The sequence below is a fragment of the Vanacampus margaritifer genome, chromosome 10, assembly GCF_051991255.1.
Source record: "Vanacampus margaritifer isolate UIUO_Vmar chromosome 10, RoL_Vmar_1.0, whole genome shotgun sequence".
NCBI classification, from domain to species: Eukaryota; Metazoa; Chordata; class Actinopteri; order Syngnathiformes; family Syngnathidae; genus Vanacampus; species Vanacampus margaritifer.
This window is the reverse complement of record NC_135441.1, coordinates 10,121,162-10,141,170: the sequence shown is the minus strand read 5'-3', so window position 1 is coordinate 10,141,170 and position 20,009 is coordinate 10,121,162. Positions and strand designations below refer to the sequence as shown.

The 20,009-nt window shown below is 39.6% G+C and overlaps 1 protein-coding gene across 1 annotated transcript; it reads right to left on the bottom strand.

Moving 5' to 3' along the window:
• Positions 1-1,373: 1,373 nt before the first annotated feature.
• LOC144058950 (ubiquitin-conjugating enzyme E2 D2) lies at positions 1,374-18,160 on the bottom strand. Its single transcript, XM_077577643.1, has 7 exons — positions 17,880-18,160; positions 14,149-14,212; positions 8,206-8,237; positions 8,002-8,079; positions 7,771-7,876; positions 5,150-5,243; positions 1,374-2,442 (listed from the first exon to the last, which is right to left on the bottom strand). Exons 1-7 carry the CDS (start codon positions 17,901-17,903, stop codon positions 2,397-2,399), a joined length of 444 nt encoding a protein of 147 aa, XP_077433769.1. The 5' UTR covers positions 17,904-18,160; the 3' UTR covers positions 1,374-2,396.
• Between the last annotated feature and the right edge of the window lie 1,849 nt (positions 18,161-20,009).

Below are 20,009 nucleotides of genomic sequence, written 5' to 3'. Positions count from 1 at the left end.
TTACAAGTCGGGGGAGGTGGGGTGGAACTTTCCTGTTGGCTACAATCTTTGGTGAAAATCAACGTTTGACCGATGCTATAAGGACTCATTTAGGGAAATATTTCCATTTTACCTCGAGTTTTAGGTCCATGTGCTATTATTACGCTCTTTAAATTGTCCTTACACACACTAGACTAGCGTATCGATGCGCAACTCTGGTCCTCGAGGGCCACTATCCTGCATTTACATGTTTCCTTCCTCCAACACACTTGATTGAAATGTTCAGCTCACCAGCAAGCTCTGCATAAGCCTGATAACGAGCCTGATCATTTAGATAAGGTGTGTTGGAGGAGGGAAACATCTAAAACATGCAGAATACTGGACTTCAATGACCAGAGTTGCCCTATTCTACAGTGCACTCGTACAACAACTGTGTCTAGTTACTTGCAACTTTTTTCAAATTTATTTCTACTGGGTGACCTTCTGGACACTAATATGACAACTACAGATTAGTAGTGTAGGGGTGTAAGAAAAATCAAATTTTCAATAAAAATTTGAATCGTGACATCAGCTTTGATTTAAAAGATATGAACGCACTGAAAATGAATCATTTAACCGGTCCCAAAATGATTAAAAAGTTATTAATCAGTTTGATGTTGCTTATTATTTGGCGTTGTTAATAATCAACAAATACTGCTACAAGCTACTTGATCTCTGCTAAGGAAACACATTTACAGCACTGACATTTTTGATTAAATGTTCAAACTGCTTTCCTTAAAACATCATACTTCTAGTACGAGGCCAAAAGTTGCACTAGTAGTGAAAAAATATTACTAATAAAAACAGTTATTATAGTGCACTGAATTGTTTGCGAGCGTCTTTGAGTGTCTAGAAAAGCGCTATATAAATGTGATGCATTATTACTATTAAGGGTTTTAAAGATGAGTATAAACTGTTTCCATAGAAAGTCATTTAAACAGCAACTTGTCTACAACTGATGAGTATATTTACATTATAAATAAACCTTTACAAAGCCATTTTCAATTAATGATACAACTGGAAAAAAAATAATGTAATTTCACGAGGCAACATCTGGGGGCGACAAACCGCTCACTGAACAGTTTAACAGTACACCAAATGGCCATTTTGGTGTGCATTATATGAACACTTCCAAATATTTTTATCATAAAATAATCGTGGGCCGTCAAATCACCATATTCATATGGCAATCTAGTTGAGAAAAGTTAACGCTATTCAGACAGATTTATGTAGAAAAGTGAAACTTACATTCAAAATGAGTTGGAAGTTGAAAAAGGGATCCCAAGCATGTCCCGGCAGTTTAATAACCCTGTCCTTCCTCCCATGTCCTCCCAAAAAGGTGTTATGAGTCAACACAGGAGTCACGGTTTTTATTACACAGTTTAATCAACACACAAAGCTCAACGAGCCTCTCAGGTAATTCAATATACAGAGGTTTTGTGCAAGAAGAGTGTGTTCTCCTCGCACTCAGAGCCCAAGCCAGTCCCAGAGCCATTTATGATGTTAGCCTCTAAATTTAACAAAAAAAAAAAGCAAATAACAAAAAGAAAATAAGCAACCTAAAGAGTTATAGGGTGAGGGATGGTTGGGGTGGGTCAATACACATGTTGGGGAAAAAAAAGAAATTGCTTAAATACCCGGTCCAGATCCTCCACTTTGTCAATAAAAAAACAAAAACATGGCAGCCACTGTGGGGGGTGACATTGGGTTACAGATGTCCATGTGTATGTTTATAACAAGAGTCAACATGTATTTAACACAGAGTGCTCTTCAACTCAGTCAGTCGTCTTTCTCATTAGATGGGAAGCAAAAAGGAAACAAAGTATGCCGAGTGAGAAAAATTCCCCCAATTTTGTGTGCCCCTCCTCCCCCCAAAAATGAAACAAAGAAACAGGTCCCTTCAAAGTTCAGATGCTCAAAGGAATGCTTTAAGTGATTGACTATCTGGGGTGGTTGTGTGAGGATGGGGGAGAAAGGAGAGGCGGCGACAACCAAACCTGCAAGGAAACAAAATGAAACGCAGTACGGATGTGAAGACTAAAGGGGCGGGGCACTAAAGAAGAGGCGCTTAAAGTTATTACAATTGCAAGTTGGCTTTTAGTTGACAGGAGGGAGGCATGGCAGGTGGTTGGGGAAGCAAGACAGAAAGATAAAGACATACAGGGGGAGGAGAAACAACACATATGGGGGGGGGGGGTACTCTGGTGAGGGGGGGGGGGGCATGGCTCAACGAAAGCACTCCAATGGAAACCAACAAGATCTTATTTTAAACTTTTCATTTGTTTGTATGTGTTTTTTTGTTTGTTTTCTTCTTTACATCTCAAGCTTCCCAAACTTTTGCCGTAGAGCTGGTTGGCCTTGATTCTGCACCACCAACACTACATTGCATACTTTTGTGTCCATTCCCGGGCTATTTTGTTGTACCTGAAACAGACGGACATGTTGACAAATCGTGAGAACTTGATATTTAAGCTCAGTGATAAGTGCCATGCAGAATTGTGACCAAAACAAATGGGCGTATCCTATTTCCTCATAAAATGGCTGCTGAAACACATTACATGACAGATTTATGTCTGTAAAAACGTTAGCTTATCAACTAAATGAAGAATGCTGTTGGCATATCTATGCACGTATAAGTGCAGCTGTTTATGCGTAAATTTGTGTTTTGTTTTGTAAGGGGGTAGACTTTTTTTACTTCTTCGTTCTCCCTATTAAACATGCAAGATGTGCTTAATGATGACCATGTATGTAAAAAAAATTACCTTTCTTTTAAATCTTTTTATTTTAATTGCAGTATATTTCGATTGCTGGTTATTATGTTCAACAAAAAAAAACATGGAATATTTTTAGCTCCCAGTTCTAGAGATCGTAACATAAAACCGAGAAATATCTCAACACAATAAAAAAGTCAAAAAGATTACTTCGGCTGGGTATCGATTCTAATTTCCTCAATCGATTAAATTTCAATTCACTGGAATTCAGTTTGATTTAATTTTGATTCACTCCAATTCCATCCGATTTTTGATTCTTATGGAACATCAATTCTTCTTAAATATCAAGGACATGATAAAAATTCCACAAACAAATTCTAAATAAAATTTTGCAGAGGCAGTAACTGGTCGACATCAACAGGGATGAAATGAAAATATTTTCAGAATTCTAATATATATTTTTTTACATAAATTAAAAAGATTCTGAATTATCTTAAAGTGCAATAAGTCAGATCTTTCTTACATGTAAGAAAGTACTTTAAAATTCATGTCAACAGTAAATTTAAAGAAAACAAGATACAAACAAAATCAGCAGGGCTTAAAGTAAAAAAACAAACAAAAACCTGAGCCTGAACTTTTTCTGGGGAGCGGTGGTGCACAGTGTCCACGTGCTGATTCGTTGTTCGACCGACATCACACCATTGATTACTATTTGATTCGTGGCTGTGGATGGACTGGGCATTTGGGAAACTCATGAAATTCCCGATGGTCAGTCCTCCCCAAATGTCAGGTCGTCTTTCATTATCCATTTATATTATGTATAGTACGGTAAAGCAGTGCGGGTTGCGGTCCCCTCTCGTGCTGCAGCTTTAGAATATTTTGGTATTCAATTATCCTACGGAAAATTCTATTGAATAATCAGATATTTGCATAAAAATAATATTTTCACTTGGTGAAAGAACAATTATGAATACAGAAGACATTAAAAATGTAATTCCACTTACTAATGATCGACCAACTTTCATTTCAAGATAATCAACTTTTCTTTTCTTTTCTTTTTTTTTAAATTGTGCTTAACAGCACAGTTTTCCCTGTTTAGAAAGTTCGGGAGATTTTAGACAAATCTCTCTCCATGGATTTTGGAATAACCTTCAGTTAAATATTAGACAACCTCCCTCTCTGCCCACTCTTAAAACACATTTTTGTTCTTTGGCGTTTGACTCGGCATGAGACTCATCATTGTTTTATGGTGCCTGTTGTATTTTGTTATTAATTTATTATTTATTGACTTACCTAGTTGTGTTATTTTATTGACTTATTAATTTACCCACTTAAGATAATTATTAATTTATTTGGTATTATTTTTGTTTTACCCGTCTTTTTTCCATGACTGATTTTTACTCCATATACAGCACTTTGTATGAAATGAAATACCGAGTTGAGTAGTTTTTGGTCTGTGAGACAACGTGACGTCAGAACCACAGTTGTGATTTTGATGACCGTCAATTGCACAATTGAGTGAGCTTGGTTTATTTATTAGGAACAGCAACTGTGTCTGGCTGTCATCATCACATCGATTAGTCTGCCGTTGAAAAGTATTCCGATTGGCTCTAGTTGCAGCCGCTAGCACTGTTAGCACGCTAGCACTGTTAGCACGCTAGCACTGTAGACGCCCTAAACAGTAGCAACAGGCACCTTGCAATACAACGTCAGCGTAATGAAGTCTTCTTTTAGTGCTTCTTAATTGGCGATCGAACGTGATTTCAGGACAAAGTTGTTTTGTTGACTTTGGTCGCTGGCAATATGAACGGCAGACACACGTCGCAAGACAAGTCAAGGCTTCGGTTGCGCCGCGTCAGGCAAAACGCTCCCGGCAACAACTTCAAAATAAAAGCGTTCCTTGGTATTGCGCTCCACATATTACTTGGTATGGGAAGGTTTATTTTGAAGTTAGCCTACTCTCCGCATTGGCGGTGTTTTGCCAGACGTGTCAAATATTCCCCACATGCATTTGTTTACTTTACTGGATTTGTCATGTTCATGGTTTTTATGAATAAATATCAGGCTCCAAAAGGAAAATTGATTCAATATCGATTATTCAATTATTTTTTTTTTAAATCCAGCCCTACAGATTACATTTATACTGGCCAAAATCTCTTAAATTTAACTTCCAGCAGAATTTTACTCGCACTACTTTAAATGCCAACGACACTGGTAGTGTGAACATTCACATTTTGAATGTTGCTTGTTCAAAACCAACTGAATAAAGAGCAAAATGTGATTTTGTGAATTGTAGAACAAACCAAAGAAGCACCGTTACTACAATACAATATTGATATTACTGTGGTTGTAGATGATGTTACCAACCACAAATTAATCCATCATCCCTCCAACTGTCAAGACTGACTGAGAAAACATACTTTTCCCTGTCCGTCTTGTAGATACGGGCGATCTCGGGTACTAAGGGGTCATCCGGGTTTGGGTCGCACAGAAGAGAGCAGATGGACAGGAGAACTGCAAAGGACATTGAAGAGGTTCATCAAACACCATTTGACTTAAACACCATCACCATACTTTACATGTTGTGCAGGCAAGATGACATATTTGTGTCAAGTAATATATAAACATATGCGGCACTCACGTCCCCATCTTATACATGCAATTGAAAATGATGAAGGTATTTAGGGCTTTAACAAAATAAAATACTCCACCATGAATGTCTGGCACTAATCGTAACGAGTTTCAACTGCCGCAGATGACCAGAATGGACAGGTTAGGTATCCAAACAAATATCCTCCATTTGTTGATGATGACTTTTGGGGAAATATGTCCGGCTCCCGCCAGTTTGCAAGACACGTTCGGGATCGCCACTCTCAACTCAGCCCTAAACACTATGCCAAGCGATGTGTACGCTTCTTTTTTTGGTTCATGTACAAACAAATTCTTCAAGTGCTACAAGTGCTCTAAAAGTTTCAGCCAAAATAAACCACCAATAATTTTCATCTGTCTGTTTCTATTGATCGATCTATCGATCTACGACTGCCATAAATAAAAGCAAGCATCCTGAAATACAGTGCTTCTTAAGGGGAATAATACCCAATAGATCGGAACGCTTTACTGTACATTGTGACATCTAATTTAACATCAGAAGCAGTATTCAAAATAGGGTGATGGGGCACTATTATTATTTTTAAATCGACATTACATATTTCCGATGAAAAGATAGGGTGGGGTACGAGTATCCGGTTTCCGTTGATTTCAAGCTACTTGTACGCCCTCTAAAGGTAAAATAATTTCATCCTTTTAAAGTGTCAACATGACTTTGTGAAGTAGGCAAGCAATATTCAATAGGTCGGAGTTGGTGCTTTTCAGGGTGGAAATGTCATGTGACTTTTTAAAGATGACGAAATAGCTCTTCCAGCCAACTCTGTGATGTGCCAGCCGTTATGTTCAGCGTTTTATTTGAAAATGTTTGACGGTGAGCTGGTGCAACAATGGAGATGCAAAGTTGATACATTCAGTAAGACAATTTCACTACGGCAACATCGAATCGTCGGTTGTAGTTTGTCCGTCTTCCTCTCAGTTTTGCTCTGCTTGGCGCAGCTTTGGCCACGCGTTATCACAAAGCTGCGGTTCCAGGGATAGATAATAAAACTAAAACAAAAAACAAAAACAACTTTCGAGCCGTGGGAACATTTATCCTCATTCTGCAGTTAGTACAACATGTTTGTCATTATTTTCTTATTGGTTGTCTTTTATGTTTTTCATAACCTCACTTGTGCTGCATCTGCGTCATAAAACGTCTCAATAAAGGCTTTCTATTCTATTTTATTCACACTTTCTTGTGGTCGTTTTTGTGCCCTATAAAATTTGAGTTGAGCATCTCAAAAGAAGAACTACAAGTCTTTACACATACAAAATTGCATTTGGCGTATTTTTCAAACTAAGTCTCACACTTTTTTATAGTTTGGTTCGACAACTTATACACAGGTGCGACATTAAAATTAGAGCTTGGCCTGGTGTGGCACCTAAAATCTCCGTTCCTAATGTGTGGTGGACTTTCTGCAAATCAACCAGCACATTCTTTCCACCGGCAGTAGTCATGCATTACCGTCAGTGGCCACCTCATTTAGAGCTTGCTAAACAATGTCTCAGTATTGCACCAAAGGCATATGACAACCACTGAAAGAAAGTAGATGCAAATGAAGCAGAAAAAGAACTAGAATACGAAGAACGGTAGTCATGGCAACTTTTGATTAGCATGTGGCGTACACCACAAAAAAGGATTCACTATTTACAGCACTAAACGGCGCAATAACCGATCTGGTTCGTACATTAGACAACAATGCAAATCGGGATTCTACAGTACTTCAGATAAGACATTTTAAATAAAAAAAGATAAACTTTTTTGTAGTTAAAAGCGAAGTTTCGGCCAACTCTAAACTCGTTTGCTACCGTCAAAATGGCGTACATTCAGAAACTCACTGTGACACCTTAACGCCAGTCAGTGTTTGTGCTCAGAGAGACCGAGCCACTTCCCGAACGTTAATTATCGAGCGCAGCCTATGTTATAAAGCAATCAGCAGTTCGTGCTTGAATTGTTTCATTTACTTGCGCTGACGTTGCACTGGGCTGCGGCACTCCTTTTTTGCGGAACTCTTATATAAAGATGAGTTGAGTTGAGTAATTTGAACAATGCTCTGAATTTCTGAATCGTTCGAATGCGGCAGTGCACGCTTGGACTATATTTCCAAACGTACCCACGAATAGGAAATAGAGGATTTGGGAGGAGAGCCCGAGTTCTGAGCTCAGTTTTGTAGAAATAACCCCCCACACTGTATTTTTTATTTTTTTATTCATTTGACCGATTAATCATTATTGCCATTTTCTTGCAAACCGTGTATCTTAGCATTAAGAGCGAAAAGACCTCTGGGCTATGAAAACAGCTTTGCTTGCCTCTAACAAACTATTATTGTGCAGCGATCACAACGTGTGTATACGTTTGCTTTGAGAGTTTGAAGGTCAGCACGAAAGCGCCTACCTTTGGAGATGGTGAGAGCCGGAGACCACTGTGATCGCAGGATGTCAAGACAAATGCTGCCGTTGCTGTTGATATTTGGATGGTAAATTCTTGTGGTAAATGCAACCTAAAGAAGACGGACCCAATGAGGTCAATGTGAGGCAAGAGAGACAGAAAAGCTACAGAACCACTTGGCTTATGCAGGTCAATTTTTGCCGCTTCCATTTTTGAATGTATTCCTGTCTTGCATACCTTTGGTGGTTTGAAGGGGTAGTCTGTGGGGAAGTGGATAGTCAAGAAGAAAACCCCGCCTTGGTAAGGACTGTCATTCTAATGCAGGAGACAAAAACTTACCGTAAGACATATGCAAAGAAGCTAAATGGATGATAAATCATGTTTGCGCAATCAGCTAGTGAACGTGTCAACATGAGAGTGACCTCTGAGGCGAATACTTACAGGCCCCATTATTGTGGCTTGCCAATGAAAACCTGAACGAAACACAGAGGAATTGATTAGGAGGACACAGTAGTTGGGGACAAAAAATTAAAAAAAAGGAAAATGTATTTACTTATGGTGTCAACCTATTAGCATTTGCCTTCAAATATCCCCCTGACATTTGTGCATGTGTCATTCTCACACTATGGAAGTCTACCAGTGAGACACTCATGGCGCCAAAAAGATTACCAACATTTTGGAAACAACACTTTACATTGCTGGTAATATGTCAATAAAATTGCAATTTTTTTTTATAGTTTGTTGTGTAATTTGATTGTGGTGTCCATACACAAGGTAAGGCTAATAAATACACCACTATTGAATAAATGAAATGAAACAAAGACCCAATTCATTAATGGCTTGAGAAAGAAAACAAATGAGTTATTCCAACAATGCAAACATATTACGGAAATGTCATTTAAAGCTCTCTTAAGGAACACAATTTCCAGCCTGTGCGTTAACAGCTGAGTTGTAGCAATTAAGCACGGACTAGTTGGTATGCTGTGGAGGTGCTCAGCTTCCACTCAGCATCTCCTAAAGGCTGTCAGTCTGTGAACTATTGCCCGATGCGCAAGTAGGCTCAGCTCAAATCTGCTTGCGCCCGCCTAGTCACAAATAAAAGTATAGAGAGAAGCTGCAAAAAAACACGCCACATTGAACACATCATTCAAAAAGACACATTAAAAAAACTAAGGGAGGAGAACAAGGGTCTCTTGTCGGCCACATAATTAAATGATTTTATTTGTGAGGAGACTGAGGGCTGCAAGAAAAAGGACAACTGCAGCAAAACAGATAATGTGGAGATTTAATACTGCAGCAGCCTTTATTTTTCTCATTTCTAGATGTATATTTCAGGTGCTACAATGCAGTGATGATGATGACTCTACTCGATCAAAAAGTGACTGAAAATGGCTGACTTCGCCCATATAGTTGAGTATCGTGCAGCTGAAAAGGGTCACGTCACTTTACTGTACCATATTGCCAATTATCAATCACTTTGATGTCATACAGATAAACCAGATAATAAAGAAATCCGCTGATGATATTAAAATGTTGTGGTTCCTCAACCTTTCCTCCTCCTATGGTGGTGTCGCATGTTTGTGACGTCATAAAGTGCGCGGCCTCGTGTTCACAGAAGCAGCATCATGGCAGACGCCTGTATGGCTTTACTGTGGCTCCCCAAAATGTTACCCTGCAGTTTTTTGTTGCATTTTTAAAATATGACTGTTTGTTTTTGGCAAACTCAAAATGAGTTACTTTGTTTTTTCTTTGAAGCAAAGGTATCAATAAAATTCAGCTTCATGGTGCTTTACACAATGTTTCAATGTAATGTACATGTTTGAAAAACGCCTTAAATTTATTCAAGTTAATTTTGCAAACAATTATCTGCTTACATATCGGTTATTGACGTCGACACTTTCTAAGTTATTGGTTTATCGGTATCGGTTGAAAATAGCATTATCGTGCAACCCTATGCTAATGAATGTTAGCGTATGTTTACATTTGATCAACATAGTAAAAACTAAATGTTTTTTGTTGGCTTTCTTCAAAAGCAGGTACAGATACCGAGCCTGTCCACAGGGCCCTGCAGAAAACACTTTGTATAGAACATCTAACGCCCAATTCACAATGACTGCCGAACGGCCGCGGTGCGTTTTCCATACGGCCGCCGCACGGACTGCAATTCACACCCCGTGCGTTGCGTGAGCTGTCCGTGTCTGGAAATCAGCACCCGCCAGACCACAAGATCACGGGGGTTCACATTGGAGAGTTGAGTTCACGCAATAACAACCGTGTATATGGAGTCCTATTGGTAAACAATAGCCACACTTGCCTGTTGTCACATGATCGATATGCTTTTGGACTGTTACTTCTACCATGGGTAAGTACGTTATGTGTTTAAATAGTGTTATTTTGACATGTTTAATTTATTCTGAGCTTATTTTTCTCTTTTAAATGTCCGACTCATGTCATGCTATGTTAGGTAGCTAGGTATGGTAGGTAGTTAGGTAGCTTCCCTCCCCGAAAAATGAGTTTGCAAACGGTTTGATTTTGAAATGTACCAGATCTACCTTGATGCATAACTTCCTGTCCGGCTCGTGTAATTTCTTCAGCTTCATGAAAATCTCCATGCGGCGTCCGGAAAAAATAGAACACTTGCGGAAACCTTCCGCAGCTCTGCATCCCTTCGGCACCGCATTCGCAACGCACTGCAGCTGGTGTGAATTGACAGGCAGACTCGAATGCTTTTTATTCCTTGCGGCTGCCGTACAGAAAACGCACCGCGTCCGTTCCGCAGTCAGTGTGAATAGGGCCTAATACTACGCCTGTTTATCCTCCCATGTGAATCTGCCTTTTGCGTAACTTTCATCGGCATATGTGACGTAATTGAGGACTTTGGTAAGTAAAGCGACTCCACAGGTTACAGAAGCAATATAGTGACTGTACAATTAAGGAGACGTATTTTAAACAACCAAAACTACACTGCTGTGTTCCGATATTGTTTGACTTGACACTTAACATTAATGTTCTTTGTGTTTACAGCCAATTTAAATGGGTTAGGGTAATGCTATAGTTTGCACACCCATACAAAAATCCAGTACACCATTTTTAGCGGTTATCAGTTTAAGCCTGTATTTAATGTATTACAATTTGTTATTTTTAATCTGCTTATATATTGTGAAATTTCAGAGTCATGTGTTTTGCAGAATAGCTTATCACAGGACGCATACTGTATGTAATGTTTTGTTGCACGTTTCAATACATGTCAACACTGCATCTAATCAGCCTTTTCAAGGCCTGTCCATTCTAATATCTTATATTCTTCAGTTTGCCTGTGCCTGTGATAGCTGTATTTTTCCGAGACACTCGTCACGACATGCCCCTTGACGTATTTGACATGTGTTTCCCTGTTTAGTTTTGTAGCACATTTCATTCACTTCAGCGGCTGCTTCTATGCTCTACTCTTCTGACGCTGGCCTGAATTGGAGTGGCACACTCTTCCGCAATCATGAGATGCATCTGGTGCAGATATCTCAATGAGCGGGTGAAAACCGGTGAAGTGTCAATATCGGAAATTGACAGAAAGTTGACACAGTGAGAGGGTGGTAAAAGTGACTTCCAATTATTATTATTATTCTGCTGCGGTGTTGAAAGGCACTTGCCAAGGGCAGTATATACCGTCACTCAAAGGCGGAACTTGCGTGTAAAATAGCAGCCAGACCAACTCCTTGTGATTTTACATTTTTTGAATCATTCTTTGCTGTTTAAAGCTGCACGAATACCACTGTAAAGTTGCATTATTTAAATTAAATTAAAAAAAAGACAATACAACATTTGTTTTTGCGCTTGTGAGGGTTACCGCATACATGCAGCGTAGGCCTGGGCAAGAAATCGAATAAATCGATACATTGTCATTTAAAAAAATCGAATTATTGAAAATTTGCTAAATCGTGAAATTGAGTTTTGTTTTCTGGATTATTAAAAGCTGTTGTTCTTATGTTCTGTTACATCCTAATGTTATTGTGAGTTGTAATTTTGCCCAAGTGGCAGAATTCTGGATGGGTGGTTTACAAGACATGTTTTCAATAGCTAACAACTACTTAATTGAGGCATTTAAGCACAAACCATGAATGTTAAGTTTATGTTAATACTGATTTAGAATGAGCATATAATTTTGTTGTCTAAACATTTTGCACAGGAATTAGTTTTGAGTAAATTGAAACTTTAAATAAATGTTTATTGGGTTTATTAGATCAAAATTGATTAAAATCGTAATGGTCCTGAATGACTCTGAAAAAGAACACCAAAAAAGATAAATCAAGATTTTATTTTGGGCCATATCACCCTGCCCAAATTCTGCGAATATTTATAGTTACGAATATAAATTGAAACATTATGGATGAATTTATTTATTGGTGCCACTTATGTCATTCAGTGACATTTTTGGTTCGTCTTGAACTGATCTTATGAAGAACGCAGTCATTCTGCTTAGATAAATGGACAGAGCTAGCAAAGTCCATACAACGGTGCGTGACATTTTGAGTAGTCACTAACCGATCAGCCGGTTGGGTTGATAAGTTGCTTGTTGCACTTGTATAGTTAAATACATTCAAACGCAGTGCATTGTGAGTGTTGAATTTGAAATATGCTGTTATTTTAAGACTTAGAAAACTGTATTAATTACTTCCAGTCACTACTTTTTTAAGGAAACCCTGTTATAATAGAATGCAAGTCTTCACTGAACAAAAGTAAGACACAACAATTTTGTTTTTGCTCCCATTGTTCATGAGCTGGACTCAAATAGTGATGCAGCGAATATTCGGCCACCAAAAACTTTCAGCCGAAAGTGGCTATTTTTTTGCCATTTTCGGCATTCGGCCAAAATAAAATTAAAGCCGAAAGAATATGGCCGAAATCGAATGTTTTGGTGACGCAAGCAAACATTAAAAATTAAATAAAAAATGCTGCAAGCAAGCGTCTGTTTGAATTAAACAGCGAACGCGGGGGTGAGTTTCTTTTCTGCTCGCTGGCCTTTTACCGTGTGAGTTTGCACCGGTCGTTTCGCAGCAGCTTCCGGGGTCATTACGCACACCGGAGGAGAGGGGCGGATCGAAAAAAGACAGAACTGCCGTGTACTGCAGTACAGGTGAGCCACTCCTTTTTTTTTTTTTTTTTATAAGAGTCCCTTCGAACGCTTCCGCTTTTCCACCGGCATCCCCGTGGCCGTGCTAAATGCTTTCGCTAATGCTAATCAACAGTTTTAAACACGGAAACACTTCCCGCTATTTTCGGGTGGCGACAGACCTGTACAGGACAGTGTGTGACTTCGCAGTCCGTTCCCGAAGCCGATTAGCTGGTGCGAACAAATGTATTTATTTATTTTTAAATGTTGGTGAATATGTGAATGTGCCGATTTTAAGTGCACCTCACCTTGTCCCGTTGCACGCATCCGTGCCCGCCTGTGTGAACTACATTGGCTATAAAGTGCAATCGCACCGCCAGAAAATGCTCAACTCTCATTTCGTGTTTAATGTACCATTAGCAACATGTGTGCGGTGTAGGCACATTTTAATTTATATTGTGCTTGGTTAAAATGCCAGTGCTAAATAAATATTTTATAATAATATTATAATTTTAATAAATTATAATAAATGCAATGATAGTAAAAATTGCCATATTTTTTCCGGCGTTTCGGTTTTCGGCTTTCGGCCAATCATTTTTCATTTTCGGTTTCGGCCAAACATTTTCATTTCGGTGCATCCCTAGTCTAAAACTTTTCCTACATACACAAAAGGCCATTTCCTTTAACTCTTATTCACAAATCTGTCTAAATCTGTGTTAGTGAGCATTTCCCCTTTGTCAAGATAATCCATCTCACCTCACAAGGTGTGACATATCAAGATGCAGATTAGACGACATGTTAATTGCACGGCTGTGTAACAGGACCTCCTCCGCGTCCACATCTCAGGGAAGTTCATCTGCATGCTCCTCCTCATCATCAGGCTCTCCACCTGACTGCAGTTTGTCGTCATAGCCGACTTGATTAGGCGAATGTTCACATTCGATGGCGTCTGACCCCCACACAAAAAGCAAAACTGCACATTGCAAAGTTGTTGCCAACCTAAGGCCAACCTGTGCAATAATCATGCTGTCAGATCAGCACCTTGATATGCCACACCTGTGAGGTGGAATACATTATCTTAACAAAGAAGAAATGCTCACTAACACAGATTTAGACAGATTTGTCAACAAATATTTCAGGGAAATTGACTTTTAGATCTTTGAGTCCCACTCATGAAAAATGGGATCAAAAAACAAATTGCTGCATTTATATTTGTGTTAAGTAGTAATAGAAAATGAAGTATTTGACTCTTGAATATGGTAGTATTGTGGTAAACGTACTGTCATCTCCTACTGGTCCAGCAGAACACTGGGCTGGGGGATCCCGTGCGAAGTCATTCAATTCCTAACAGAAACAACAACAACAATAGTAGAGAGGTTAGTTAAGTAAAAGCAAAATCAAATGCATTGAAGGTTCAGGAACTGGCCCTTGTAAAATTCTTTATAATACAAATCATCTATAATAAAAATTAAAAAAAACTTAAAAAAAACAACTCACATTTTACCAGGTTAATTCTGGGTACCTGAAGCAAAGGTTTTATTAAACAATAGCATAAAGGGAGAATTGGAGGGCTGTAGCTATGGAATATTTTAATACTCCAGTATCCAACTGAAAATTCTATTGAATAATCAAGTCAATAAATCATGTTTGATTGGTTAAACAACAATTATAAATACAAAAGACAAAATAAGACATTTTACTTAAGGACGGACAAAATTGGATTATTCTTTACATCATCAAGTTATTTCGTAAATTCACATTGTGAAAAGCAGCCAATTGAGCCAATTGTATTTTCCTTTCTAGAAACATTTTCAGTGGTGTATTTTCAAACATAAACAAAAATGTTAGTTTAAACTTGGAATTTGTTGCATCAAAAACATACAAATGATTTTAAGTATTAATAGCCTCTGTGCAACTTCACTTGAGTAGCGAGCATTTTAGCATGCAGTACAATAATACAACCGGTTCATAGTTGTGCATGTATGATCTTAGTTAGACTAGGTGAAAAGGAGTAAGACAAATATACGTACTACTAGTTTTGGAAGAGTTAAAATTAAAATGAAGACACCTCAAGAGAAAACAAATATTTCCTTCATTAGACTAACCCAAACCCAACTAAATATCGCCACTTACAGTACGACAGTTGCAGTTTGTTACACAATGACAGGTGCCTACACTTAGCAAAATTTCACAGTACAGTTAATTATGGTCGCGTCAAGCATACACTGATAATGAATCTTCATCGTCATCTTGATAATGAATAAGCCCCAATTTTGATGGTGGTCATAAATAATAGAAAAACCTAGCCCTCCACAGGGCTAATCTTATGTTAGTAGATTTAAGTTACATTAATATTAACCTCACCGATATTCATTATGAATGTTAGCTTATTACGGATGCCACACGGCTTCATACTAGGCGGAGAGGAAGGTCCGTTTTACAGTGATTACAAGTCAAAGAGCTGGCCTTGAGTTTCAGTCTGAAATGCTCCCACATTTTTACTATCTTCCCATACCGTCAAACAAGCCGCTTCGCTTCTGCCTCCGACTTCCTGTGCGTAGGTGACATAAGCAATTTGTGCTACTTCAACACCTGTTTGCAGTTTTACTTTTCAATTTGTTTATATGAGGTGCAACTGGAAAATCGTGATGCAAACCTGCTTATTTCACGCCTTGTGCACAGATATATGGAGCGACTTGTAAATATGTTTTAAGTGTTGATATGTTACTTGCTTATGTTGAATGCAAAAATTGTGTAGAACAATCAAAACGTTTTTTATTTTCTTCATGTGGTCAAAGACATTTGAGTAGCCCCCTAATTATTACAAACCTTCAAAACAGGTGGTTGGTTAGGCGTAGCAACCATGAACCAGAGAAATGAAGTCAGTTTGATATGAATTACTGCCCCAAACAAAATAATTAAGGAATAGCAGAAACATAGGATATCTATTATTGAAGTCCGATGTTGTTTATGGTACACGCCAATTTATATTTACAGTGGCTTTTGAAAAAAGTTGTAATTTTACTTTTGACATTGACATGTAAAATCAGATATAAGACACATTGGCAAAAAACAAACAAACAATGGAACTGGAGTATGAATATAGAATTTTGGGAAAGGGCAGGCAATGCAGCAGCTGAGGATTTAAATTATTATTATTATTTTTTTTAAGGCACAGTATTATAATTTAATGTTGTTTCGGTTTTGGCTGATATTTTTCATTTTGGCACATCCCTATACTATATACGCTCATAGAAGACATTTTGAGATCATGAGATTTACAAGATTAAATAGTGAAAAAAAAAATCGTATTAACAATTACAGGTTAATGTAAAAAAATGTTTTAGCTCTGTAAAATGCATACCTGCTAAGTGTAAGCCTACTTTTGCCCACCCTATATTTTTTTTTGAAGTGATCTTTTTCCTTTTGTTATCTTGGGGGAAAAGTCGGTTGCAGAAAGCTCCAAGTGTGGGTTTGTTTTTCTGCTGTTTTCATTTGGGATAACAAAGGATGGAATTCAAAAAGCTCTACTTCCACCATCCCAATTTTAAACCAGAAATGTCTGTTGTTGTTGGTGGCATTGTTTGGTTTTAAATCTGCAAAAAGAAGATTAATTTCACATAAAGTGTTTAGTCTATTCAAATTTGCTATACACTGAATACGCAAATGGCAATTGGGTATTGCTTATTGAATTATTGAATGATCGCCATTATGCAATAGTTCTAGTCCAGGTATGTCAGGTAGTGCCTGTGACAAAACAAAGCACCACTGAGACAATTTTGGGAATGAGTGGCAACAACAATGTTATTACAGACAAGGTTCGAGTCAACTACTAGTTGGTTGTGTTAGTACCCGGCGCAGCTGTAGAAATGTTAGCTTTGCGTCGATGTTAGCGAGGGCATCTCTCCTACAACATCAACACGGAATAAGATTTACGGTGGGCGAATTAAAACTACCCAGACAGTGACCAGCTAATATTATCCAAGAAACGGTATGTCGTCGTCCTGCAGCTCGCTCACTGTCACTAGCGACATCAGCCGAACGACGCGTGGGGCCTGCTAACATCATTTCTAGCTTTCCCACGGTCGGATTCTATGTCGACGGGAAAACACAAACAAAAGTACAAGCTGTGGTTTTCTTTTCCTGACACGACCTCGTAAAACACAATTCAAGGTTGCGCACCGTAATGTGATGAAAAACAGCACAAGCATAAACTACTTTAGCTGACACCCGTCGTCGCGTCCCGAATGTCATGAAAATTGCAAACGGAATACATCCGTCCATATTAACATTTACATTGGTTAAATCGTTCACTAAAAGATCTGAATGAGCGATTTTGACAAGAATTAGGCAAACGGAAGGGGTCGTTGATAATGTAGCTCGCTTTAGCATAGCCGCTAGGTGAACAACTGTCAAATGTGGAGTCACTCATATGAACAATAAAAATAAAAAAAAGTTAGCTAGCATCGTATTTTACTGGGAGATTTAGCAAGGCGATGCGATTAACGGCAAGCACAATTATAAGCGACTACAATCAAGTTTCACAGTAGTGTTCATGTGTTAGCTTAGCTCCATCAGAGGGAAGCATCTAGTTTATCATCGTTGGCCAGCCGCCGGGGCAAATTAAGATAAGCAGGGTGAATGCAGACCGAATGTCGTTCACGCAGGAACGCCATAACGACGTTAAACAGCCCAACATATGGCGATTAAACGTGTTTAAGGTAAGCCTATGAAAGATAACCGGCCACTGGAAAGGGCGACTTGAGTGTAAATCGAGGTGGCCCGTTAGTGATACAGAAAAGCGGCGCTTTGCTCCAGACTGCAACTCTCGTCGCTGGCTGGCTGAAGGCAGTTATCTACAAAGTGCAGGCCGGTGACGACCATTTGGACAATATTAAACTATTATGCGGAGCGTAATACTGCCAAAACGACTTGTCAGCTAACGGACAACCTCGAAATGAAATCTCCAACATAACTGCGAAATCCAGGGCCTCTGCGCTCACTTCCTTACCTTGTGGATTCTTTTCAGAGCCATTGTTGTGCTAGCGGTTCTGCCAGGGAAAACGTGCGGTTAAAATGGCGATTAATTTCAGTCCGTTGATAACACGCCGACGTAATTATCATAGAACACGACTAGAGGACACTCAAACGATCGTAGATCGATACTACAAGGAGCTACCTACAGATTTCCGACTCGAAACTAAACGATAGAAGGGGTAGACCCGCGGTCCTTCCTCCTACTGCAGCAGCTACCAAATCACAGCGGGCCTGTGCCCACACAACAGGAACAATGGCAGAATATCCGGCGGCCCCCCTTCACAATAATACATCGACCTTTGCAAAAAAGCTAGAGGTTGAAGTTGACAGTATTTTGTTGTGACTGAACAAAAACATAAGCGCAATACTTTTGTTTTTTGTTCCCATTTTTCGTGGGGAAATCTTGTTTTTAGTTTAGATTTTTTTGATTATTCTGGTGAGGATAAGATGTTCAGAAAAGGGACTGATGGATTTACAAATGCTTTACAGTTCAACAGCCGTAAACAAGTAAATACACTCACCAAATATGCCAACTTCCTCACTTCTCCAAGTCTGCCCCTTTTTGCCTCATATTGGAAACTGGCTGCATTGTACACAGAACACAATGATTATTTTATCCAACATTGTTTCTCCACACTAACAGCACAGGATGCCATGTTTGTTGTTGCTGTTTTAGGACAGCGTGTGTGTGGTGTGGTAAATACATTCTTGACACCGCTTTGCTGTCGCAATGCCATCAGTGGTTTCCAGTTCAAATTTACCGACTTGAGCCAGTCGCTTCGCCACAATTGTGTAAATCGTGCATCGTAATCGTGAATCCTTTCTATACTACGACAAGCTATGCTAACTGACCAAATGCTATGCTAATAAATCACTAGCCTGAAAATCGGAAGAAAGATGCTTGCAAAACACTACTACTCAAACACCAACTCGCTAAGGAGGCGTGTACGAGACTGAGCCAGTAGGTGGCAGAGCGACTAAGTCATATTGTACAATTGACGTAGCAAATCTCTTCTCGTCCAATGAGAGGACAATCAGCCAATTTGTGTTATCCCAATGTTTAACCTGAAGATGGTGCCACACAGACGGTTTTTGCCCCAAATTCAAACAACAAACAAGCACTAAAATGTCAAAATAATGATCAGCACATGAAGACCGCATTAGTGGACACCTGTTTATAGTTTATCAGCCCAAAAAAAAGTGGATTTAGTGTTGAGTATCCTTTTTAGGGCCCCATTGACGCGATACTGGGTAACTGACAGTAAAAACTCATTTTTACTTTTGTACTTAAATACATTGCATACTATGTACTTTTTGATTCTTAATTAAAGGGCAATATGTGCCATCTTGTGGTAAACTAATAAAATGCAACGGTTTTGAAGCAAAGGTTGAAGGTTTTTTTTTTTGAAGCAGGCCCCCCTCTGGAGCTAGGCCTGGAGGTGGGGCTTGAAGGCGAGCGTCTGGTGGCCGGGCCTATACCCATGGGGACCGGCCGGGCACAGCCCGAAAAGGCAACGTGGGTCCCCGTTCCCATGGGCTCACCACCGGTGGAAGGGGCCAAAGGGGTCGGGTGCGCAGTGAGTTGGGTGGCAGCCAAAGGCGGGGGCCTTGGCGGTCTGACCCCCGGCTACTGAAGCTAGCTCTGGGGACATGGAATGTCACCTCTCTGACAGGGAAGGAACTCGAACTGGTGTGCGAGGCTGAGAAGTTCCGACTAGATATAGTCGGACTCACCTCCACACACGGCTTGGGTTCTGGTACCAATCCTCTCGAGAGGGGCTGGACCCTCTTCCACTCTGGAGTTGCCCACGGTGAGAGGCGCAGAGCAGGTGTGGGCATACTCATTGCCCCCCAGCTAGCCGCCTGTACGTTGGGGTTTACCCCGGTGAATGAGAGGGTAGCCTCCCTCCGCCTTCGGGTGGGGGGACGGGTCATGACTGTTGTTTGTGCTTATGCACCGAACAGCAGCTCAGAGTACCCACCCTTTCTGGAGTCCTTGGAGGGTGTGCTGGAGAGCGCACCCCCTGGAGACTCCCTCGTTCTACTGGGGGACTTCAACGCTCACGTGGGTAATGACAGTGAGACCTGGAGGGGCGTGATTGGG

What these genes read in the sequence shown, in the direction of transcription:
- LOC144058950 (XM_077577643.1), bottom strand. Translation starts at nt 17,903, where the DNA reads ATGGCTCTGAAAAGAATCCACAAG. An exon ending in CTCTGAAAAGAATCCACAAG is followed by an intron (nt 14,213 to 17,879) that starts GTAAGGAAGTGA and finishes TGTTTCTGTTAG; the next exon opens with GAATTGAATGACTTCGCACG. An exon ending in TGGACCAGTAGGAGATGACA is followed by an intron (nt 8,238 to 14,148) that starts GTACGTTTACCA and finishes TGTTTCGTTCAG; the next exon opens with GTTTTCATTGGCAAGCCACA.